Source organism: Sitophilus oryzae, unplaced genomic scaffold (genome assembly GCF_002938485.1).
Source record: "Sitophilus oryzae breed Bouriz unplaced genomic scaffold, Soryzae_2.0 scaffold_1007_pilon_pilon, whole genome shotgun sequence".
NCBI classification, from domain to species: Eukaryota; Metazoa; Arthropoda; class Insecta; order Coleoptera; family Curculionidae; genus Sitophilus; species Sitophilus oryzae.
In genome coordinates, this window is record NW_022145624.1 from 1232389 (window position 1) to 1258989 (window position 26601).

At 33.6% G+C, this 26601-nt stretch overlaps 3 protein-coding genes across 6 annotated transcripts in view; 2 read left to right on the forward strand and 1 right to left on the reverse strand.

The window, feature by feature from the left end:
• LOC115891648 (protein artichoke) overlaps nt 1-26601 on the forward strand; it is a 296926-nt gene that overhangs the window by 200410 nt on the left and 69915 nt on the right. For all 4 annotated transcript variants that reach the window (XM_030912176.1, XM_030912203.1, XM_030912186.1 and 1 more), the window contains exons 3-11: nt 341-645; nt 700-993; nt 1047-3251; nt 3468-3781; nt 3840-4042; nt 7607-7890; nt 12790-13044; nt 15649-15801; nt 16035-16275. In XM_030912176.1, the coding sequence (XP_030768036.1) occupies nt 394-645; nt 700-993; nt 1047-3251; nt 3468-3781; nt 3840-4042; nt 7607-7890; nt 12790-13044; nt 15649-15801; nt 16035-16193 (4119 nt within the window). In that variant the 5' untranslated portion in view covers nt 341-393 and the 3' untranslated portion in view covers nt 16194-16275. The remainder of the gene's footprint in view (nt 1-340; nt 646-699; nt 994-1046; nt 3252-3467; nt 3782-3839; nt 4043-7606; nt 7891-12789; nt 13045-15648; nt 15802-16034; nt 16276-26601) is intronic.
• Nucleotides 5752-7002, forward strand: LOC115891666 (leucine-rich repeat-containing protein 4B-like). The gene has a single exon (XM_030912216.1). It carries the CDS (start codon nt 5797-5799, stop codon nt 6859-6861), a length of 1065 nt encoding a protein of 354 aa, XP_030768076.1. The 5' UTR covers nt 5752-5796; the 3' UTR covers nt 6862-7002.
• On the reverse strand, nt 21624-22178 carry LOC115890512. Its single transcript, XM_030910790.1, has one exon. The coding sequence runs from the start codon at nt 22176-22178 to the stop codon at nt 21624-21626; it is 555 nt and encodes a 184-aa protein (XP_030766650.1).

Sequence of the window (26601 nt, forward strand, 5' to 3'; positions counted from 1 at the left end):
AAATAACTAGAGTTATTGTAGAAGGAATTGAGAACATTTTTACAAAAATTACGAGGTAAATAGATGGGCACAAACCCACAAAAACGGTTTATCTGAACATTTTGCGTATTTTTGAAAAAAATATATAAGGCAGTGGTGTAAAATCAAAAATTTTTCGGGACATAATAATATAGTGTAAAAATAATAATACAGTGTGAAAGAAGGTTACAGTTTCTTGTAGAAGGAGCTGAATTTGAGAAAAAATATACCAATAAACATAAATATACAAAAACTTTCTGCATTTAACTTACAAATACAGTGGTTTGACAACAATAATTGAACGAATCTTTATTTGTTCCAGGTCAGTCCAACCCCGGGACCAACAATGCCACCGTTTCCGTCCTCCATTCCGTCATGAGGCGGCTGCTAGCCGCCCTTCTGGCTCTCCTGGCACTGTTTGGGGCGACGAAGGGCGACAATGGACTGCAAAGAACCCCCCGAAGGCAGTGCCCTTCCGGATCAGCCAGCCCTTGCCACTGCTTCAACTTCGAGAGTGGCGTTTTTTTGGAATGTCCCGCAGCCACCGCACATTCACTACGACTGGCTTTGGACAACGTCGAAGGGACAATACAGTCCCTTTCTGTATACGATCCTGATAAAACTCTGGTAACATTAACTATCTAGAGTAAATTCGGATCAAATAACATAAGAACTTTACAGACCAAGCTCCCAAAAAACTTTTTTCCCGAAACTACAGTGATCAGGCACCTTCAAATCACACAGTCGAACATTCAAGAATTACAGGATGAATCCTTGCTTCCTCTGAAGCCTCACTTGGAGAGTTTTGCCCTGAGTTCGAGCAAATTAAGGGAGATCCCTCAAAAAGCTTTCAAAGGATTCACCAGATTGATTGCTCTGGACTTGGAAGGCAATGAAATCACTGAAGTCCCCAGCTACACGTTCTATGGACTTCAGCTGATGAAATTGAACATCAAAGGAAACCAAATTCGAAAAGCAAGTATCGTTTTTTTTTATTACTAACTATAGTAACTGAATATTTGTTACAGGTTACAGAATATTCTTTTGCCGGCCTGGAAAACACTCTTTCCGAACTGAACATAGCCGAGAACAAGCTTCAACAGTTTCCGATCAAGGCACTAAGACGTCTGGAACAGCTACGCCACCTACGACTGTCCTGGAACGAGATCAGCTCTATTCCCGAAGATTACTCCCATCTAAACTCCCTATTGTACCTGGACCTAAGCTTTAACTCCTTCGAAACCATCAAGGAGAACTCGTTTACAGTGTGTCCATCAGTGAGAACTCTTACGTTGTATTATAATTCTGTGGAAAGTGTTCACGAGGACTCGTTTTCGATGTTACACGATTTAGAATCGTTGGATTTGAGCCATAATCGTATCGTATATTTAGACTCTTTAACATTTCGGAATAATAAAAAAATTCGGTCTATAGATCTAAGTCATAATCACGTTCACTACGTTAACGGACTGTTTTCGCATTTACCTGAGCTCAGAGAACTGTTTTTATCAGAAAATAACATCCTGGAAATCCCTATAGATGCTTTTCGTGAATCACGGAATATTACTGTAATATACCTACAAAATAACGCGATAAGACACGTAGATTCAGAAGCGTTAAGCACACTAATCAACTTAACTCAGCTCCATCTCAGTTCGAACTTCATTCCCCATCTAGCCAGAGACTTATTTTCCGAAAACCGTATTCTAGCTTCTCTAAGTCTGGACGATAACTGGCTTCAGGAGCTGGAACCAGGAACCTTCGATCATACATTATCTCTGAAAGAAATTAGGTTGCATGGAAATAAACTCCAGAGTATTCAACGGGGTGTTTTTGATCCTTTACCTGATCTTCTGGAGTTACATTTACAGAACAACGAGATCAACTCAGTAGATGCCGGAGCTTTCTACTCGCTAAGAAGCTTGCAACACATTAACTTACAAGGAAATTCCATATTACAGTTAGGTGATGTGTTTGCTCATAACTCTTCGTCTTTGGTCTCAGTTCAGTTGGATGCAAACAGAATAAACATACTGCATAATAATTCTTTTAATGGGCAGTCCTCAATCCAGATCCTTTGGTTAGGAAACAATAAACTGCATAGAATCGACACAGCCTTATTTAGAGACTTAACCAGAGTCCAGAGACTCTACCTGGATAACAACAGCATCTCTACCATAGAATATGGTGCTTTCAAATCTGTACAAGTTTTAAAGTTTCTTGATTTAAGCCTAAACGAATTGAAGGAAATTACAACAAAGACTTTTGTAGAATTAATTGAATTAGAAGAACTGAATTTATCAAGAAACCGAATTGGGAAGATTGAGCCTCTTGCATTAACCAATTTGAAGAAGTTACGTGTTCTGGACTTATCCTCAAACCCCATAGGTGTTTTACACGACTCAATTTTTCAGGAACGCTTACCAATTCGGATTCTAAATTTGCTCAATTGCTCAGTGACTCAGATAGAGTCTGGTGCCTTTCGTGGTCTAAATAACTTAAACGAGCTAAATTTGGGAGCGAATAAGCTTCAAGCATCCGCTTTGAAGCATTTGGATGTTCCAGGATTACGAGTATTGCGTTTGACGGATAACAACTTAAAGGAACTGGATGACACTGCCTTGGCTGGGTTACCGTCATTGCAGATCATATCATTTGAGAACTGTAGCTTGGAGAAGTTACCTACCGGTGTTTTTTCGAAGAATAAAAATCTGTTGAGTATTGATCTTAGTTCTAACGGATTGAGTGAACTAAAACACGGGATATTTTTGACTTTGAATGTTCTAAAAGAGTTAAAACTTAACAAGAACTCATTTCGAAGTCTTCCTTACACGGCTTTACTGAACATATCTACAATGGAGTCACTTTCAGTCGCACAAAACCAACTTTCCTTTGTCGAAGCATCCAGATTAAATGGATTACCAAATTTAAAGAACCTAAATTTGAGGAATAATGCTATTTCGTCACTGTCAGGTTTTGCATCGGCTAATCTAACGCAGTTACTGTCAGTGGATTTGAGCAACAACATTTTGTCAACGTTGCCAACCAATTTTTTTCATCATTCCTCGTTACTGCGAAGGATTGATCTGTCAAATAACAGATTTAATAGGATTCCTAACGCTGCACTGTCGGAGAATACTCTGTCTGGATTAGGGTGGTTGAATCTTACTGGAAATCCGTTGACTAGTATCCATGAGGTTACTTCTGGAAGAAATTATCCTTCGTTGGAAGAGGTTAGTATAAGCTAGCCAAGTCTCAAAATTAAACAAATAAAGATACTGTTTTTACACCCTGTAAATTCTCACGAACTGTTTTACTTATTTTTATCTGCAGAATATATTGCAAAAGTTTTCTTATCAACAAAATCATAGATTACTATAAAAAAAAATAGATGATAATATAACCTTTCTAATCTAGTGACACATCAATACACTCCATACATCTTTCAGGTCCATATCAGGTTTACCAACCTCAGCATTCTCACCAGCAACGAGTTTGACAGCTTCACAGCATTGCTGCATCTCTATCTAAGCAACAACCACATCACCAGGATATCTCCAGGTGCTTTTTCCAGTCTACCACAGTTGTTTACACTGGATTTGGGCTACAACGAAATAGAAATTTTACCCCAAGAAAGATTGCAGGGCCTGGACCAATTGAGATTGCTTAATTTAACACATAATCGCCTAAAAGACTTAGATATGTTTCCAGATAATATGAAAACTTTACAGTCTCTGGATATTTCCTATAACCAGTTGGTGAAGTATGTTTGTATTTTGTATTTTTTTAGGGATTTTTTTTAATTTCTTCTGTTGTTTTAGGATAAAGAAATTGACTTTTGACCATCTGGAAGGACTGGAAGAGTTGCATTTGCAGGGTAACTGGATAGCTTCGGTGACCAGTGATGCTTTCAGGCCTTTGAAGAAGTTGCATTTGCTCGATATGAGCAAAAACTACTTGGAGGTGATTCCTCTTAATGCTTTGAAGCCTTTGGAGACACAGATTAGGAGTTTGAAAGCCGAAGGTAAGTTAAATGTTGTCTTAATTTGTATAATAACTGATATAAAATACCGTATGATCGAAAAAACGGCATCAAAGATGGCTGGAAAATGATGTGATGAAGATAAAAATAATAATGTTAGGAAAATACAAAATAAGTTAAGGAAGAATAAAATTATATTAATAAAAAAATTTTCTAGCGTATTTTGGAGATTTATATGTAGAAAACTCTCCATAAAAAATAATGGGTGCGCCTATGGACTTTGGCGTGGGCTAACAAATTGGCAAACTGTCAAAAACTTAATTTGCTTTTCGGACTAACGGCTTTTCAGAATGTTTTTGTTGATTAATAGCCGAAAGATGAATTGGTTGAATATTTTCTAGGCCTAAAAATAGAACTCTAAATTTAAATAATCTAAACTTTAGAAAAATCCAAATATCGGTACTTTTAAAGGCCTAATTTCTGCTAAAATAAATCTTAAAAAAATAATCTAATAATTTTTTATTTTTTTTATTTTAATTTGTTTTTTATTTAATTTTTTTTATTTCAATTTTTATATTTGTTTATGACAATACAATAAAATTCAAGCTTTTAATTGTTCTTTAAATACCTACTGGCTTAAACTATTTGTTGAAACAAATATTTTTTTTTTATTTTTTGATATTTATTGTTAAGAAATAATGACAGAATATGTCATATTTTATTGCCATAATCTTGATTTGATATTTAAACTTAAACTTGATGTTTCTTCTCTTTTTAATAAAATTTTTATAGATATAATTAAGCCACTATCAATGTACAGGGTGAGTCTGAAACAAGTACACATATTTACACAGGGCTAGTAGCTGAAAAAAAACGAACCGAATTAGTATTCAAAAATTAAAATATGCCAAATTGTAAAATGTTCAAGAATCCAATTTCCTATAAGCCTAAAAATTGAGTCGTCTCGATTTAACCATTTTATTTAAACAAAATTTATAGGTTTTGAACAGGACCAGATAAAATACGGGTTTCTTATTCTTAATCGAAAAAAAATGGAGATTTTCTTTAACGATATCTTTATTTAAAAAAGGTCTTTGGATATAGCGAAAAGTGGGATTATTTGGGTTTATCCAATAATCAATTAACTTGTCTCAATAACATCGTTTTTACTCAAAGGTTCTGATAAGTAACATTCAAATTAAAGCAAATCTTTAAGTACCTCTTATTAGAGGACATTTTAGAAAAGAAATACGCTTTAAAATTTATCACTTTTTGTAAATATTCTTATTTTAAAAACTACTTACAGTTTATAAGAATAACATTATTTTAAAAATACTCACTGAACGGAACACCCTGTAGAATAAATTATATTTAAACTGGTTAGGCATCTGATTAATACAAATTACTACCTATTACAGTGAGAAACCTGTATGGTGATTCTTTCTATATCATTGACTTGAGAATAAACAACTTTACACTGGCCAGCCATTACAAAAATTAATCAAAACTACATAGTATTCCTTTTAATCAAAACTGTATGGTTATAGAAAAATATTTAAATTAATTATTATTTATATTTTTGTATTGTTCTGTCTTAATTTAGTATAGAATTTTTTTTTCTTATACAAACCTGTATAATTTTTAATTTTAAAGGTTTGTCCATAAAAGTAATATGTTAACCCACTTTAATTTCTACTGTAACAAACAGGGAAAATCTTATTATTCAGTATAAAGCTATAAATACAATCAGATAGTAGTTTTATTCTTTACTCATAACATATGAACTGTTGTTGAAAATGTGGTTTATTTTTAATATTATATGTCTTTTATTACTAAAAACCGTGATTTCTTCAAAATGTGAGGCTCCAAACAAGCTGACAGTCTATGCCAACGATGACAGGAACAGACTATTCGTCGAATGCGTTGACAGTTCCGTGCAAGACTCCCTTTTTAATGGATACCAGATAGAAAAAATTGTCTTGGACCATAACAGTGAGCAAACACTCAAAAAAGAAACGGTCAAAAACATGAAGCATCTTCAAAGTATTTCATATTATTCGTCACAAGGTCGAGACCTTGAAAGTAAAGCTTTTGAAAACTTGCCCAGTCTTCAAGCTATATGTCTGGTAATGGAGAATCTTGAGAAAATACCTAAAGATGTATTCAGTAAAATTCCTTCATTACAAAGAATAATTTTACAAGCAAACCAGATCAGTATAATTGAAAAAGATGCGTTTTCTGAGCTACCTAACCTCGAAGAAGTTGATGTGAGTAGTAACAAACTAAAAAGCTTCAAGCCTGAATGGTTCAGTAACACTGTTAACATACAAGTGTTGGATTTTCAAGAGAATGAGATTACTTCCATACCACCCAAAGCTTTTGCTGGATTCAGGCAACTTCGAGAGGTATACCTTAACTCTAACAAGATTTCTATTATTGGTGAAGGTGCATTTGAAGGTATCGAACATCTGGATCACCTAGGACTGGAAAGGAATCATTTAACCCAAATCCAGGACAATATTTTTCCAAACAACATTGCAATCGACACGTTGGGAATTGCAGCAAACTATTTGAATTTTCTGTCAAGTAAACTCAGAAAGAAAGTTCAGGTTTCTGAGATCATTATGCATGGTAACCCCTGGAAATGCGCTTGTTTTGATGAAATCAAACTTTGGCTGGAAAAAAGTAATGCCGTGGCAAATAATATGGATTGCAGTAGATCTGATGTGCCTGTATGTGCGGTTTCTGTGATAACATCACCGATTTGTGAGGAAAAAGTCGATAGTGATGTGAACAAAGTGTTTTTTGAGGCTCTTAGTAAAGTTCAACCACGGTTCAATAGAGAATGTGCTCAGTTTTAATTGAAAATATAATTTAGTCTTAAATATACAGGGTTGAGTCTTAAATAAGTACAAATATTTCTAGGGGGTGGTTTATTTCGAATCCAGGTTTACAAGTCTATGAAGTCGCAAAAAAAAAGATGTTGAAAACCGTACATTTTCTTTCAAATTTTCCTGTATATTTTAGAAAACTTTTGAGAACTGCCTGTTCAGCAGTTTTATACAGGAATGGACAAAAAGTTATTAATCTTCAAAAAATATGTATGTAGGTGGTGCCCTCTAAAGGTAGGAGCCATATTGACATCAAAATCAAATTTCTCATATTAAAAAACTCCCAGACACCAAATTTCGTCCAAATATTGACGTTACTTCAGAAATGATTTGGAAAAATTCGAAATAAAAATGAAACTTCTACACCCTGTATCTAAGAAACCAAGCATTATAGGACATATATTTATTAGAACTATTTTACTTATTTTTATCTGCAGAATATGCTGCCGAAGTTTCCGGAATACAGTTCGAACCACCCTGTATACACATAAAATTACTACATGTTTTGTTTGCTTCTTGTATTGCGATCATTTCTTAAAAATAAACATATATAAATTTAAAAAAATGTTTAATTTCAATAAAATATTGACATATACCTAAAAAAAATCTAAATTTTTGCACCTCCTGTGGTTACAACAATAAAATACTATGCAAAATCAAAATAAAGTATTCTTGCCTAAATTTTTTCATCTATTTTTCCTGTCATTCTTTCCAGAAAATCCCCTGTCTTGCAGCTGTGATTCCCAGGAACTCTGGGAATGGTTGAGGGACCACCAAAAATCCACCCAAACCCAACTAAAATGCGAACAACCCGCTGAACTCCGTGGCAAAATATTTCTGGACCTCGATCCAGAACAATTTTGCGACCAACCAATGGTCGTCAAGCTGGGCATCCAGGATATCCAGCCTTTTTCCGTGTTGGTATCGTGGCAGAGCAGGAACCATTCCGGATTACACGGATACCAGGTGGCGTATTATTCAATGGATGCTATGGACGAGGTAGGAATATTTATTTTTTATTTGTGTAATTTTATGTAAAGTTATAGGCTCTATAAATATTTTTTTTTTGAAAATTGTTTCTTGGGATTATGGTCTGTAATAAAATGTTTTTTTAAAGTCAAACACATTATCACAGTCAACGTTTCGTTCTTTATTCGATCTTTATCAAAACCGTTTTATTATAACCATGGCCGTCACAAAAACAAAATTATAAATTTACATTTTAACACAGTAAAGCCGGCCGTACATTGAGACACAGGTGACGCAGGCGATGCAGGGCAGGGCAGGTTAGAATAGTTCAGGAAAAATACGTGCTACGCAGTGTGAGAGCATATTGGGAAGCAGTCTTGGGCAGTTTACAGTACGTCTGTTCGTTCTGTAGCTACGGAGTATCCGTGAGAGGGGAAACGATATTCTCTCGATGTTTTTCGTAAAAAATTAGACGACGCGTCCCATCAATAAAAATTCGACAAATTTGCAAGTAGCTAATAAAATGAGTGGGCGGGGCGATTTGCGGTGACGTACTCGTCAAGTCGACGTATAACATATATTGCTGTTTATTTAAATGTTTTTTGTCCGCATTCCTTTCATAGACACAGATCCAGCAGATGGACTGTATATAGAATTTTGGCGCGCGAGGTGCTAGTATATTTAATATTATTATTATTATTTGGCCATAGACCATTTTGATCATGGCGTTGTTTTCAAACAGTTCCGAGTTAGAGTCGGACGCAGAATTTGAAGAATCAGTTCTATATATTATACTTATTAATTTTGCCTTTAAATAATTGGGATCCTTGGTATCGTAAAGAATTGTATGCCTCCTCACCAATTCAATTAATTGTTCATCCATTTCGAAAATTTCCACAACAAAAAAGTATGGCTAACCAAAATCTGTGCCAAGGAGACTGCTCTATGCAGGTTTACGCAAACACATTTCTGTGCTACCCTACTCTGCGTTCCAATTCGCGCGGGTCTATGCGTTTGCACCGAATACAGAAACCTGCACTGCTCTGCCCTGCGTCGCCTGTGTCACCTGCGTCTCAATGTGCGGCCGGCTTAATAGTCACATTACTACATCTATTTAATATCAAACAAACATATAGAACCTATGTCTGTTTGATAAAAAACACATTGAGAAAAACGAATTTAAAGTTCTTTCTTGAAGTTATTTACTAATTACTCAGTTACTATAAAAAACCATGTCTTCTTCTTCAGTTTTTGATTCTAGAAATAGTTATTTTTTTTATACAAAACAATAAAATGGTATTTTATCGTCGACCGAAAAGATTAATTTCGGGAGACGATAATGCAATTTTATCGTCGTGTATAAAACAATATTTTTAGTTACGTTTTAAAAAATATTCAGAAATTATTATTTCAAGGAGTTTATTACGAGTAGAAAAAATATTGTGCTGGGTTGGCGTTGGTTTCTATGTAATTTGACAAATAAATAAAGCTGTCTCTTTAGTTGTCAGTTTTGAGTCAATATTTTTTAATTCTCTTTCGTGTCGATTTTGCTGATTGAATTGGAGCCAGAAATGGCTCAAAACGAAATCAGTAAATTACCAACAGATTTTCAGGCTGAGGTGACAAACGCCATATCCAAACTACTTCCATTTAAATCCCGAATAACTTATGAAAAGGAATACAAAAATTTTCAAAAATGGAAGCACTAAAATTAAAAAACGTGCGAGAAGAAATAAAATTTTTAACCTATCCTCGCTGTTAAGTACTATTTCATCTACTATTTTTGATATTTTTGATAGATATAAGGCAATTTTACCAGTTACTATGGAAAAAAAGTTTATTATTTTTTTTCGATCAAAATTAATCGTTTGAAATAGTAGGGCAACGTTTCAGGATTTGGGGGACCTTTCAAATCCTAACAAATACACTCAATTTCTGGAGATTATCTATCCCTACATCCCCTAAAAGGCTTTTCTTTTCAGGGAAAAAGAAAAATCGTCCCGATCACAGAATATTTTATATCTAAATCAGTCACACTCCGACATAGTAACAAAAAAAAAATCGATAACTTTTTAGAACCTTTATTTTATCTTTTTGTACGAACACTCTACTTGAAAGTGTAACACCCCCGTTAAACAAACAAAAAGACTAAAAATCTTCATAAAAACAACCTCCAATTTTATTTTTTTCCTGTTTATTTTGTACATCACGTCCGACTCAATGTTTTTTCTCTGTTAACAGATATTTTTTTTGTCAACATTATTATTCCAAGCTGTTTTAAAAACGAACCGCTCCAGACAGGCATAAATTTAGAGTAGGGTGTTCGAAAAAAAAGACATTATTATGTTGAAAACGACATTCGCCACACGCAACATGTTAGTATAACATTACATGCGATATCGAGCGTTCTGTTGTGTATAAATAAAAAACTATAACAGCTGTTGTAGACTTGGGAGTAGGGAGTAGTCTGGGAATAGGTTCATAAATAATAAAAAATTCAGTTTTATTTTTGACCCCTTTTTATTTTTTGTTTTCTAAGCCCCGCACTGAAAAAATTAATTTGTGAATTAATAATAATATTGAGGGTTATTTTTTGTCACAGATTATTGTAGTATATTTATCATCCGTTCTTTATTTTTACAATTCGTTTGTAAAATCGCTGAATGACTAATTTGTGCCATGTATATATGAATATGTTTAATACACGCACCGGAAAAGTCTAGGGATATTACAATTTGATCCAGCCATCGTCAGTAATTTTATTATTTGCCATTTCTGATATAATAAAATTAATGAAATTTACCGAATTTTTCAAATTTACCTTGATTTTTATTGAACTCAAAAAAATACACACATTTTTTTTATTCTAAACTGTGAATTAAAAAAAAAGATAAAACCATTTTTACTTAATAAAGGGTATAGCCTCCTCTACTGTTCATTACAGCCCTACATCGTCTCTCCATGCTCCTGATCAGGTTGTCGATCTCTTCTTGGGGTACAGCCTGCCACGCTGCATTCACGGCCCGAACCAGATCTCTACGAGTTTCACGAGGCATACCCATTCTCAAAAATCTTCTTTGGACCGCGTCCCATACGTGCTCGATGGGGTTGAGGTCAGGAGATTGTGCCGGCCAGGGTAAGATGTTTAATTGATGAGCATTGATAAACTCACTTACCACTCTGGCTGTATGAGGCCGTGCATTGTCATGCATGAGAATAAAGTTTCTCCCAAAATCATTGGCATATGGTAACATGAAGGCTCAAGAATTAAATCACGATATGTGATTCCTGTTAGAAACCTTTCAAGAAAAACGAGATCGGGTTTTCGGCCTAACTGGACTCCTCCCCAGACCATAACTGTTCCACCTTGATAAGGGTGCACTTCCTGAACATGATCCAACCGAATAAGATTTCCTGGTTCTCTCCATACCCTAAGCCTTCTCGAATCCGGATGAATTCCAAAGCGTGACTCATCCGTGAAGAGAACATTAGCCCATTGTTCATTCGACCACTGAACATGATCTTGAGCCCATAAATATCGTACCTCTCGATTTCCTCTCGTTAAGGGTCGAGCTCTCCAGGGGCGTCTGCTTCTTAAGTTGACCTCTCTTAATCTATTGCGAACAGTGTCAGGACTAACGGTTACATTATGTGTTTCCTGGAGAATTAAACTAAGCTCTAATGCTGTAAGAGCCGGTCGGAGTCGAGCATTTAATTGTAAAAAATGATCTTGCTGAGGGGTAGTAATGCGATGTCGCCCTATGTGCCTTTCAGCAACATCACCACTTTCACGGTAGCGTGCACTTAATCGCGATATTACACTTTGCGTTGTATTTAATGCTCTAGTTACGTCGATTTAGCGCATTCCAGCTTCGAGCATACCCATGGCCCTTAGAATTTCGTCTCTGTTAAGATGTCTACGCTCCATAATGTCGTTTAATACTAAACAGAGTTATTTGAATGAATTCTGGCCAGTTATCATAAAAACATAGCCAGTAGAGGTTAAACTGGAACAATTGATGCTAGGTGCTTTTTATACATTTGACAAAAAATGCACAAACACTTCTGCAAATATCCCAAATTTAGAAATAACTAGTGTGACTACTTCGTTTCAATCGAAGTAGAAAGAATCGGCCTACAAATATGTGGTTGTTTATTCAAAACATTTATTTTTAACTTTAATAAAACGATATCCCTAGATTTTTCCGGTGTGTGTATATCTTTATATTCACCAATATTCTTTGTAAATTTATTTAAAAAATGTGTATCTCACAGTAAATTTTCTTATCCTTTGTAAATTTATCTTTAAAATAGCCAACTTCTTGTACTATTACTATACAGTGTGAGTTTCTTACGATGTTCTCTATGGGTATTTCTTAAACTACTGGAGATAGAGAGTCGGTTAAATGCGGAAAGAATTGTAGTTTTATGGGGTCATAAATATGCGCCTTTCAGATTTTTGAAAAAGTTCATGGCTTACTAGATATTTCGAAAAAAACAAATTTCGGCTATTTCAAAAATTGTCCCTAATTCCATTATAATCTATTTTAAACAAAAAGTTTTCAGATAAAAGTTGTAGATAATCACATCTTTAATGAGATCGTGCCCTCCCTTTTTTCCTAAAGCCTGTCATTTTTGACATATGACACAAACATAATTATTTTTAAATGGAAACCATAGTTGGTTATGACTTATAAAAAGCGCCATTTTTTAAGCTTTTCAGCGATATAAGCTACAATATGTTTCTTTCGAAAAGTTACTGAGTTATAGCCGAATTCTTATCATTTTTAAACAATTTCACTTAGCCATGGGAACAAGTTCATTCGTCGTTGCTCTCAGTAATGTGAAACTGTCACATCCAAACTTTGTATATCAGTGGATATTAATGGACAAACACACGGTATGCAATATATTATTTGTCTGTTCCAGATCAGAGGAAAGTTGCTAGACCGCTCTGCCAGGTCACTGAAGCTATCCAGGCTCTACCCTGGAACGAGATACCTAATCTGCGTGTTGGCATTGGGTAACTGGGCAGTTACCCAACGCAGGGCAACAGCTGAATCGAGACTGGCTGCCAGGAAACCTGTGGAAAACGACACCTTTTCCAGAATGGATGGTTTGGAAACCTTCAACGAAGGAATGCTGCCATATTTGGTGGATTCCTCAACTAGTAAATGTGCAGAGGTAATGTTATATGATAACAGATTTAATGAACAAAACTAGCTTCTTAATAATCTATTTTTCTTATTGGAAAAATAGATTATTCTAAATCTGCCAGAACAGTTTTTTTGAGTTTTAAAAGAATTTAAAAGGAAAAAAAATAAAAGAAAATCTTGTTTACTTGTCCTGGATAAAGACTAAGTTTTAAAATGCGAGGTACGATTGATTGGGGGAAAACATCTGCTGTTCTAGTTGAATGAAAGGGGGGACGGGTGTTTGAAGATGGGGACAAACTGGGCGGGAAAGGACAGGGACTGTCCTGTTTACCAATAGGACGGGTTCGCTCGATTTAACGAAGCAGTGTTTCATTTGAGGGACGTGATTGAGTTTTCTAGCGAAGACACGTGCCCTGTATTTCCTTTTATACAGGGTGAGTCAAGGATACAGTTAAAAAGAAACCTACACTATAAAGTTTCATTCACAACCTCGAAATTATTGAAATAAATTACTGGTTTCAATTAGCATACAAGTTTGTACCTCTGATTTCAATGAAAGCTTGTAAATTATTCTTGAAAGTTTGCGAGTAATATCATTTTGACATTTGACTGTCATCCGTCAAGATAAATTGTCGTTAGAAATCGAAAAGTTTATTGTTGTAAAAGCTAATTATTAGGCTTTCTCTAAGGATACAACTGACTACCGCAAGCTGGTGCTAGGATGTTCTATTAATTTTAATTGTATTGTTTTAGACATGGGGAATGATCGTAAACTCTCAAGTATAAAGTATAACGAATGAAGCTTTAACATGTCCAAAACAGAGTTTTAAACATGTTTTAGTATAGTCAGTTTTAAACAAAAAGTAATGATGTTTTGAACACGTTTAAAAAATTAACTTTTAAACAAAATATTTAAAACAAAGCAACCCTGGAATAGTAAAAAACAAACAATTAATTAGTTTCAAGTATACAGGATGTTTAAAAAAAATCATGTTTTTTATGGAAAGGACTGTTTATTCAAATGTTGTATCCTATCTATGTTTCTCTCTACAATTTCCTGTCTCACAATGTAGTTTCATAGTTGTCGATTTTCGAAAGAAATCAGAACATGTATATTATTTCGTATATTCTTCATTTTATTGATTTTATGGAAAGCACTGTTCATTAAAATGTTGTATCCTATGTTATAGGGCTTGTTTCTCTCTACAATTTCCTGTCTCACAATGTACCGTTTGTGTCCAGGAAGGGTTCATAGAGTCATAGTTGCCGATTTTCGAAAGAAGTCACTACCTGTATATTATTTCCTATATTTTTCATTTTATTGATTTTATGGAAAGCACTGTTCATTAAAATGTTGCATCCTATGTTATAGGGCTTGTTTCTCTCTACAATTTCCTGTCTCACAATGTTCCGTTTGTGTCCAGGAAGGGTTTATAGTTTCTTAGGTATCGATTTTCGAAAGAAATCAGTACCTGTATATTATTTCCTATATTTTTCATTTTATTGATTTTATGGAAAGCACTGTTCATTAAAATGTTGTATCCTATATTATAGGGCTTGTTTCTCTTTACAATTTCCTGTCTCACAATGTACCGTTTATGTCCAGGAAGGGTTCATAGTTTCATAGTTGTCGATTTTTGAAAGAAATCAGAGCATGTATATTATTTCGTATATTATTCATTTTATTGATTTTATGGAAAGCACTGTTCATTAAAATGTTGTATCCTACGTTATAGGGCTTGTTTCTCTTTACAGTTTCCTGTCTCACAATGTACCGTTTGTGTCCAGGAAGGGTTCATAGTTTCATAGTTGTCGATTTTCGAAAGAAATTAGTACTTATATATTATTTCCTATATTTTTCATTTTATTGATTTTATGGAAAGCACTGTTCATTAAAATGTTGTATCCTATGTTATAGGGCTTGTTTCTCTCTACAATTTCCTGTCTCATAATGTACCGTTTGTGTCCAGGAAGGGTTCATAGTTGTCGATTTTCGAAAGAAATCAGTACATGTATATTATTACATATATTTTTCATTTTATTGATTTTATGGAAAGCACTGTTCATTAAAATGTTGTATCCTATGTTATAGGGCTTGTTTCTTTCTACAATTTCCTGTCTCACAATGTACCGTTTGTGTCCAGGAAGGATTTATAGTTTCATCGTTATCGATTTTCGAAAGAAATCAGTACATGTATATTATTACATATATTTTTCATTTTATTGATTTTATGGAAAGCACTGTTCATTAAAATGTTGTATCCTATGTTATAGGGCTTGTTTCTCTCTACAATTTCCTGTCTCACAATGTACCGTTTTTGTCCAGGAAGGGTTCATAGTTTCATAGTTGTCGATTTTCGAAAGTGGTGGAAATTTTCGAAAACATGGTGGAAATATCATGTTTTTTTTTCTATAAATATAACACTCTACTTTTGGTAAATAAACAAAGGGCTTTTTTTAAACTTTGTTTGCACCAATATGTTAGATTAAAATAAATCAATTTACATTGTTCATTTGTCTTTACATGCTTTTCTATGCCGTTAATCTTATTGTGTTTAATTTTCTTCAATAGTTTTACATATACATATATTGACTTCAAACTAATTTAATTTTTTGGTTTATATTTTTACAGGTGAGCACTCTGGGCGCTCCTGACTTGACGATCATCACCGATCACTCCATGGGCGTACAGTCGATTTTAACTCGTAGACTAGGACTCATTATCGGATGCTGTATGGGATTTATCGTATTCGTAATCCTAGTCTCCATCTTGGGATACTTAAAGGTAATTTAACACAATAATAATAACTTTTACTTTTTATAAATTAATACCGTATGATCGAAAAAAAAATGGCGTCAAAGACGGCTGGAAAATGATGATTTTTTAATTACTAACATTTAAAAAAAAATTTCGAAAAGATTCGATGTACAGAGGATAAAAAAAATATACTGAGTTGATAAAACCGATATATACCTACTTAATACAACCTTTTATAAGAAAATGTATTTTTATTACAGATGAAAAAACAGAGGCGTGCTGTTAAAAGGGACCAACCAGCTGCCCCACCCGAATACATGTCCTACAGGCATTTCTCCATTCAAAGTGGGGAAATGGCGGAAAGGTCCGGTCATCCCCATTTCATCACCAGCATGACCAACACCATGCCGGTCAACTAAACTAAGAAAAGTGACAAATTTGACATTATTTGCAGAATTTATAATGTTTTGTGTTCCTTGTTTGCCTTGTTAAGTTGTCTGAGTAAGTTCGAAATTTATTTATTATTTTTTTTGTTATTTATTTTTTTTTTGAAACTGGTATTTTTATTTATGTACAGGGTGGGTCTTAAAATAAGTGAAAATATTTTCAGGGTTGGTAGATCTCGATAAAAGAAGAGAAGGTTTTCTTTCTTTTTAATTTAATCTACTACCTATGTTGCCATATTTTCAAGATAGATATTGTAGTGGTTTTTAACTAAAAATTAAAAAAAGTTTTTTTTTTGCCAAAATCGAAAAAATCCAAACCTCATAGACGTGTTTCGGGGGTTGAAATAAAATACTCCTAAAAATATTTGCACTTATTTAAGACTCGCCCTGTATATTACTATTTAAAATTGATTTATTAACTGCTTAAAGACGAAAAACTGAGTTGAAAGTTTGAGCTCATGAGCATAGATTGGCAACGATTTGTTTGTGGTTTTATTTAAATCTTAGTCAGCTAATCAAATACGAATTATATCTGACCTATGGCAACGGTCACATGATTTTGTCAGTGAGTTTACTGAACTATACAGTGTGTCCCATTTTGTTGAGATTCTACGGTAGCCCCGTTATTAGTGGAGATAGAAAGATGTAGTTCAAACTAACCTGTCCCACTTTTTTGTCAAAAAGAAAGATACTGCAAACAAAATTTTCATAGCCCTCTTTGTTTCTGAACTACAGGGTCGTTTTGAAAATTTTACAATTTGGGACATCCCCTATATCTCTGTTATTGCTAAAGGTATCGAAAATGTGAAAACAGTTTATTATAGAACTTTTCAGTTATTCTACGAAAAAAATATTTTTAAAGACATGAACTAAAGTTATGTTTTCTTAAATGGAACACCCTGTATATTTATAAATTAAATCATCTGGCATGCCATAAGCTTCTCAAAAATATCACTCTATATTTATTTTCACTGTTTTACTGCATATATTTAAAAGTTTTTATTAAAAGATCATATTTATTAGTAGGCCATGATTGATAATAAAAGAAACTAAAGAATTATTAAAAGTATACTACTATCTGTCTCTTGTTTTATTTTGGGAGCCACTAATAAATTCTTATATACCGGGTGTTTCAAAACAAATGCGAAGAACTTCAGGTGGTGATTCCTTGTTCAAAATAAAGGGTAGTTTGTAAGTAGTCAACCATTAGGGAGATATCGCGGTACAAAGATGGCGGAAAAATAATGTTTTTATTTTTTATCTTGAAAACGAAAAGAGATAGACTAATAAAATTTTATGGAAGCATTACTGTTATGAAAACACACTTTCTGGTAATTTTTTCACTTTTTTAAAATGAGTGGAAGGGTTTGAAATAAACTACCCCTATCATTCTTGTTAACGAAATTTAAAGAAAAATCTTATCAAACACATGCAAAAAAATTAATTTGGATAGTTTAGTTTGTTTAGAAACTTTTTTATCTCTTGTATTTTTTTGCTAAAACTCACCGATTTGAAATTAAAAAATAAAATGTAAAGCATTACATACCAGGACAAAAAACATTTTCTGATAAAGAATCTAGTGGGCTGCTGTAATTTTTTTAGGAAAAAATCTAGTCGGCCGCTGTTACTTTTTAGGATGCTCCTTATATTATTTTATGTGACATTACTCTACTGCAATACGTTATTATCTAGATAATTATTATTATCGTTATTATCACTAGATTCTTAATCTAAAAATGTTTTTTGTCCTGACATGTAATGCTTTACATTTTATTTTTTAATTTCAAATCGGTGAGTTTTATCAAAAAAACACAAGAGATAAAAAAGTTTCTAAACAAACTAAATTATCCAAATTAATTTTTTTGCGTGTGTTTGATAAGATTTTTCTTTAAATTTCGTTAACAAGAATGATAGGGGTAGTTTATTTCAACCCCTTCCACTCGTTTTAAAAAAGTGAAAAAATTACCAGAAAGTGTGTTTTCATAACAGTAATGCTTCCATAAAATTTCATTAGTCTATTTCTTTTTGTTTTCAAGATCAAAAATAAAAACATTATTTTTCCGCCATTTTTGTACCGCGATATCTCCCTAATGGTTGACTTTTGACCGAACGTTTATAAAGCAAACTACCCTTTATTTTGAACAAGAAATCATCCCCTAAGGTTTTTCGCATTTGTTTTGAAACACCCTGTATAAATACTCTATATACTGTATATCTTTATTTATCACGGCCTACCAATAAGAAAATGATATATTTTAAAAAGACCCTGCAGCTCAGAAACGAAGAGGTATATAAAAAAAGTGTGACTGGTTTGTGCAAACAGCATACTTCTATTCACTAATACCGGAGATACCGCGTATAATTTCAATCAAAATGAGACACCAACGTTTTGTTGACGCAAAACGTGCGATAAGTCGTGACGTGTGTACCGTCCTTTACGCGAAATTCGCACTGCACATCTTTATTTTACACTCTAAATAAAACCACAAGACAAGACTATTTAGCGTTTGTGTCAATTAAACAGGCCCTAATCCCGTTTTAAAGCGTTACAAACGTAATGAAAGGCGGCGTGCTGCGCTCGGGTGTCGTTAAGGGCCTATTTACAAGGGCCGCCGCGCGTTTTATTGCGTTACGGCGTTGTTGCTGCGAGATTAGGAACGCGGGCATCCGAGAAAAATGCAGTTTATATGAAAATTGCTGGCGACAAACGGAATTGCCGAGCGAGGGAAACAGGAAAAATGCGAATTTTCCGGGAGGAAAAAGTTTACGTCTCGTCGAGGTATACGGCCAGGAATAAATGGGGTTTCGTGTAAAAATAATCTCGTAATAACACGATTTCGGGCGTTCGTTTAAAATTAATAAGATCGTTAATAAATATAAAGGGATTTTTCTTCTTTAAGTGTCATATTCCTAGTGAACGTTGACAACTGCCATGTTATAGTCTGTGAAACGAATAACTTTGAATTTGACAGTTCCCGCGGGCTTTCCTAGTGTTAATTTTATTAGGTTAGCACTTTGAATAAGAAGACTAAAGAAGGAGCATATCAAAAATCTTAGGTACACCGCGATGGGCCTCAAATATGGCCGACTTAAATTCCGCTTTATCAGTGTCGTTCTAATTTATTTAAAAAATGTAAAACTATGATGTAGGGTAGACGTGGGGTAGACTCAATAATTTGTTGTTTTATTTTACGTTGTGAATAAATGTTGGTAGTTATTAAAATTGTTATAAAAATATATAATTCTAATAAAAATAGATAAGTTATAATAAGTATTTATTAACACAAACATCCGATACGCAACTGAAGCAGGTAAGTCAAATTAACGTATCTAAATTTTTTGACATCTAATCTTTGACAAGTAATAAATAAAAGCTAAAATGCAAGAAAAATATATAATTTAGTTAATTTAAGTGAATTTCATAAATGATCGGTTTACTACACGTATGTATATTATATAGTCACTTACTAGCGAAAAGTTGTTCCATTATTTCACTCGATTTTTGCCGAGATCTACCGCACGCTACACAACCAACTATTTTAGAGTCTTTTTCGATAAATCGTGATAGTATCACTGTTAATTTAAGTTCTGCCACAATTTCCATCTAGATTTACTACCTTTATACAACTATCAGTAGTAGAATAAATAATAAATAACATAAAATAAGCTCCGTAAAGACTGACAAATCCACAAAATTTCAAATCAAATTCAAATGTGTCAAATGAATCGTTAAACAGAACTGTCAAGGATCCCCACCCTAGAGTGCTTTTTCCGCCCACCATGCATGAATACATGGATAGCATTATGCTCCTTCCTTAGTCTTCTTATTCAAAGTTTCCGATGAAACAAGAAGCGACTAAAAACAATTGAATACGTCAATCAATCCTAATTTATGTCATATACTAACATACCTAATCTCGTTTTTTTTAGGGGTGAGCCACTTTTGAGACGCACCCGGTATTATTGTTTTCGAAAGACGTGGAAAATTTCGAAAAAAATGTCAATCATAACATCATATATTATGAAAAAAAAATTAGTTCAAATTTAACGAAACAATCAACAGTTTTTCTTGTATTTTTTGCAGTATCACGATAATATACTATGAATGATACACTATTTTTTTCTACACCCTGTATATTATCTGGATATTAAATTAAATTAATTTTAACACACAAACATTAACTTAAAATTTCATTTTCCAGACATAATATTATCACACGACTCCTCTAAAATAATATCATAAATTTCAAAATTACTTGGAATTTGCTCAAACGTTATTTAACAGCATACAAAAACATTTTTCTTCGCCATAAGAATACTTTCGCCCAGTAACGAACTTATTACATCATTCCCTTACCAACTCTGCCTAATTTATCATATTAAAATATTGCTCTTGTAATACAACCCGCTAAAGGGAATTAACTTTCACTCGTTCAACACCCCAAGCAGCCCTCCTTGTCTGTCTTAAGTGTTGTTCCAGGCCCTTTTTAATTAGTTTACATAATCAGGGCTCATATGCCCTTCCTTAAGGGAGAGGAAGGGTTACATGGCAGAGCGAGCTACCACCGCAAAGGGTTAAGGGAGGATCTGTGTACTTGAGAGGAAGTTCTCATCCCTTACGATGATTGTTTTCGAGAAATAAGAAAGAGATAATTGTAGGAAAATCATTAAGAATTGACAGGGTGAATCTTAAATAAGTACAAATATTTTCAGGGCTGGTAGATCTCGATAAATACTTATTTTTTAATCACGTAAAATGGTATCTTACGATAATGCAATTTTATCGTCGTGTATAAAACAATATTTTTTTTCCATCGCGAGTTACCTTTTAAAAAATATTCAGAAATTATTATTTCAAGGAATTTATTACGAGTAGAAAAAATATTGTGCTGGGTTGGCGTTGGTTTCTATGTAATTTGACAAATAAATAAAGCTGTCTCTTTAGTTGTCAGTTTTGAGTCAATATTTTTTAATTCTCTTTCGTGTCGATTGCTGATTGAATTGGAGCCAGAAATGGCTCAAAACGAAATAAGTAAATTACCAACAGATATTCAGGCTGAGGCGACAAATGCCATATCCAAACTACTTCCATTTACATCCCGGATAACTTATGATAAGGAATACAAAAATTTTCAAAAACGGAAGCAATTAAAAATCGTGCGTGAAGAAATAAAGTTTTTAACCTATCCTCGCTGTTAAAGTATCATTTAATCTACCCTTCGGTTAAATTACTATTTTATCTACTAGTTTTGATAGATATAAGGCAATTTTAACAGTTGCTATGGAAAAAAATAAAAAACTAAAAATATTTCCATAAAATTTTTCAAAAAATTCCAAATTATTTTTTCTGGGTTGAAATATATATACTCAACAGTTGTCGCAACTAACGTCGCATCCCCACGCCTAACCGCCACCTGTTACGATCAAGAACATCTTCCTCTTCCAAGTTACGGTCCTCCATTGCCCTTCTGATGGCCCCATTCCAGGATCTTCTAGGCCGTCCTCGTTTCCTTTTTTCCAGGAGGTGACCAGCTGTAGATACGGTAGGGCCATCTTTGGTGTTCCAAACCACTTAAGGCCACTCTGTTCGACTCTATCCACTATTGTCTGTGTGGCATCCATTTTGGCTCTAATTTCCACGTTCCTAACTCTGTCCAGTTTAGATACTCCCGCACTGCGTCTCAAATAGTCCATTTCGAGTGCATTCAAAGCTCGCTTTTGTTCAGCTTTTAAGGTCCAAACTTCACACCCATAAGTTACAACGGACTCCACTAGGGCTCTTCCAATATATACTTTTGTGTTTGGTCTTATGTTTTTGTCCCACCAGATGCCATTCAGTGCTCCTATAATCTTCCGCCCTTGTTCTATTCTAGCAGATACTTCTGTTTTGTCCAGTCCCTTTCTGGTTATACGTGCCCCCCAAATATTTAAACCATTCAACCTGTCTGAGCTTTGCATTGTCAGTAATAAAAATGTCAAATTTATCATCTGAATTGGTCACTAGATATTCCGTTTTATCAATGTTCACAGTAAGGCCCCATTCCGTGTATGCCGAATTTAACCTGCTCATCATGAATTAGGGTAAGGTCGTAAGCATCTTGAGCTATGACCACCTGATCATCGGCAAAATTCAATGTAACCAAACAGTCATCTCCTACAGGGACGCCCATTCTCCCACACTTCTTCTTCCAGTCCCTAAGAACCACTTCCAAAAACAGATTAAATAAAAGAAGCGACAGAGGACATCCCTGTCGAAGGCCTTTAGTTGTAAAAATTACCTCAGACAGTTTGTTACCGCTCTTAACACGAGCTGTGTTGTTGTTGTACAGCACCTTAATTAAATTTATGAGACATTCATCCACATCAAGTTGTTCCAGTACGTACCATAGTTTAACTCTGGGGATGGAGTCGTAAGCTTTTTGAAGGTCTACAAAAGCTAGATGTGTATCTTCTTCACGTGAATTCCGTTTTTCTATCAGTTGTTGGATAGTAAATAGATTATCTAAACATGAACGCCCTGCAATAAACCCACTCTGCTCTTCACTGATTTTGTTGTATGTAGATATATCTAACTTATTTCTAATTATTTTTGTAAAAAGTCTGCTGAAGGTGCAATTCACATTAAGTCATCTGTAGTTATTCGGGTCTTTTCTGTTCCTTTTTTTATATAAAAGTGATATAGGCTAACTTCCATTCATTAGGTATTTTATTCCGATTTAGACACATCTGCATTAAGTTTGTTATTTCTGTTATAAGACATTCTCCGCCATATTTTAGCATTTCAGCCATAATACCACCCGGTCCTGGAGCTCTACCGTTTTTCATAGACACCAAGGCTGAAATGTACTACCGCTAAAAATATTTGCAGTTATTTAAGACTCATCCTGTATAATTATTTAATATCGTCTACAGTAGGTACCAAAATACCCTGTATTGCTTGGCATATACTGGGTGAGCCACTAATACAACATGTTTTTACACAAGTTATTCAAACGGAACAAAAAAATATGGTCTAATAAACAAAATTATCTCAATAATTTTTATACAGAAAAGACTCTAACATGAAGAGATATTTATAGAGGTAAATTTGCCTACGATAAAGTACGAAGTATTCAATATATTATTCTGGAATTTGCTGGAAAGGGTGTGTTCCCTTAACACATTCTGAAACTGATTATATTAAATTACTGAAGTTCAAGACTAAAACAACAGTGTAAAAGAAGAACAGGGCCGGGTCTAGACTAACATATCTTCATATAAAATAATTGACTATATAGAAATTAGCCTATAAACTCTGGAGGCATGATGTCAAGGTGTCTTTTGTTGATTTTTTTGTTAGATTATATCAGAATGTTTAATACAACTTAAAATAAGACTTACGGGGCACTAATACAAGCTATGGTTTAGTTAGAAAGTTATAACAAATGGTTTTTTAAAAATTAAAGAATTGAGTTGTGTCTAGAAAAAAACAGACAACCAAATACTTTTACTAATATACCGAGTGTTGCATCGTCGGACGGGACATAGGAAATCCCATGTAAATTTTAACGCGGTCAATTATTGCCTTCCCTAATTATTTTAGAGAATAATTCTATTTAGGTTTATTGAAGAGCACTAAAACCCACATTCAAAAGAATAACTTTAGATATTTTTGATTAGTTCGTTAACGAGTTATCGCCGATTTCTTTTTAAATATTTCTCCTTTCTTATGGCCCTGTATTATATTATGAGCACCAGTCAAGGTAAAAGATAACTGTCAAATGAAGTTGTCATTTCAGAAATTTACCTATTTAGTGCTTTATTATTATTGAAAACTCATTCCTACATCGGAAATCTTAAAGATGTATTTATAAATACAAATTAATATGAATTAAAGTAAAATAAAGTAATCAGTTACAAAGTTAATTATAGTATTATTACAATATTCAATAACTTATTAATTTAGGTACTATTAAATTGTTAGAACTTTAGGATTTAAGAAGATGTTCAAATATTCCTTCATCGACTGCTAGACAATCACCCAGGCGATCATAAAATTCTCTTCTTACATTCGCTAGTTGGTAAATAGAAATTCTATTGCGTTCGGCAGAAATAGCATTTTTTAAGTCGTCTAGATTTGGGTATTTTTTATCCTTGTATATCCTGTTTTTTAAATGGCCCCAGAGAAAGAAATCATTTGGCGAAATATCAGGAGACCTTGCTGGCCAAGTTACTGTATGATTTAGGCCAATAACGTTTCCGTTAAAACTATTGTCTAAATATTCCCGAACGGCCAGGGTACTATATGTGCCGGGCAGCCATCCATTTGGTACCAAACTTCCTGATTTTCCCTAGCGGCATCATGTAAAGCAGGTAAAATATGATTTTCGAGTAGTTCCAAATAATATTCTGCATTTAAATTTCGCGTAAGAAATAATGGCCCGATAATATTGTAATGTGTCCGAATATCCCTGCCCAAACATTTACTTTCTGTGGATATTGCGTCCTTGTTTCGACAAACCTGTGTTGGTTTTCTTTGTTCCAATATCGATAATTTTGAACACTGGGTTCATTATTTAAGGTAAACGTGCATTCGTCAGTGAAACATATATGTTTTTAAAAATTCCCTATCCGTGTTTGCTCTTTCCATCATATCAAAACAAAACGCCTGCCGCCGTATTTCGTCCCCATCCCGTAGCTCTTGGTGCTTTTCATATTTGAAGGAATAGTATTTATGTCGTTTCAAAATTCGAAACGCTATAGTGTGATCTATTCCTATTTCATCCTCAAGTTTCCTTGTGCTGATCTTTCCATCGTTCTCTTCCATGCACAATAAAACTTCCAAGTCGGTATCATTTCTTGCATCTTCTCTTTGTTCGTGCCTTGCTTCATATCTGCAGTTATTTATTAGGGTACCTTTGGTCTCAAATCACTGGATATTCCTTGCGATTGTAGATTTTCCAGGTATCGGTCTATTGAGATACAGAGCAGCAAACATGTCCGATACCTTTTAATAACTATTTCATTGATAATACCATTTAATCACCAATACTTTTTCTTCGGTAGTGAAATTCATGGCTAATATTTTCGATGTAGGTATGAGTTTTTAATAATAATAAAGCACTAAATAGATAAATTTCTGAAATGACAACTTCATTTGACAGTTATCTTTTACCTTGACTGGTGCTCATAAGTATAAATACAGGGCCATAAGAAAGGAGAAATATTTAAAAAGAAATCGGTGATAACTCGTAAACGGGCTAATCAAAAATATCTAAAGTTATTCTTTTGAATGTGGGTTTTAGTGCTCTTTAATAAACCTAAATAGAATTATTCTCTAAAATAATTAGGGAAGCCAATAATTGAACCCATTAAAATTTACATGGGATTTCCTATGTCCCGCTCGACGATGCAACACCCGGTACAGGGAGTTTCAATATTTCGTGGACTTAGAACAACTCCGTATTTTTTGGATCAAAATATGTTAATTGTACACAATTTACCTCTGTACGAAAGAGCTTCATTTGTCCATTAGAGGGCATCAATCAAAAATAAAGCCGAACGATAATTTAAAATTTGTGAAACTTTTTTGTCAAATATTTTTTGTGGTACTAACATAACATTCCATATTTTCGTCTAAATTTTTCGTCAGCTTCGGAACTTTTTTTTTGAAAACGCACCTTTATAATATTAAAATTGTTTAAAATGTACCGTATTATTGAGTAAAATAGGCGTCACGGTAGCCTTCGAAATAAAAATCGATGATAACGTGGTTGTAAAAAGATTTAGGTGTCTTTATTTTAAATTAAAAAAATTAACTGTCTTATTTCTAGGACTACTCAATTATTTCTTCTTGATTATATACAGTAATTCTTATTTAGTATAGGGTAAATAAAAGGTATTTTAATACAGGGTGTTCCAAGAAACTTGAATACCAAAAAAAATTTTTTAATTATTTTTTTTTCTAATACGAATTTCTTGAAACACCCTGTAAAAACCCTGGTTTAATTTAAACATTAATCACTCTTGTATAGTAGGTGAGAGCAAGCACTGAAATAATATTTTTGATTTTTTTTATTTAGTTACAAGAAAAAAATTACTTTATATTATTACTTTTTATTTAGAACTAATAAAATATTAATTAATAATAAAAAAACCCAAGAAAAAATCTACCCCAAACAAGTATAGACTAACATTAATTATAATAATAAAAATAAAATAACTTTAAGTGAGAATGTTACCAGTATAAGACGATGTTGGAAATTTTTATATGTACATAAACCAAAAAAAATGAAACAGTAAATAAAAAAATTACGGAGTATATAGTTATGTGTTTTATTTATCCCGAACTAACGAGATTCCTGAATTTTAATTATGTTAATTTAATTATTTTAATCCTTTT

What these genes read in the sequence shown, in the direction of transcription:
- LOC115891666 (XM_030912216.1), top strand. Translation starts at nt 5,797, where the DNA reads ATGTGGTTTATTTTTAATATTATATGTCTTTTATTACTAAAAACCGTG.
- LOC115890512 (XM_030910790.1), bottom strand. Translation starts at nt 22,178, where the DNA reads ATGCAAAGCTCAGACAGGTTGAATGGTTTAAATATTTGGGGGGCACGT.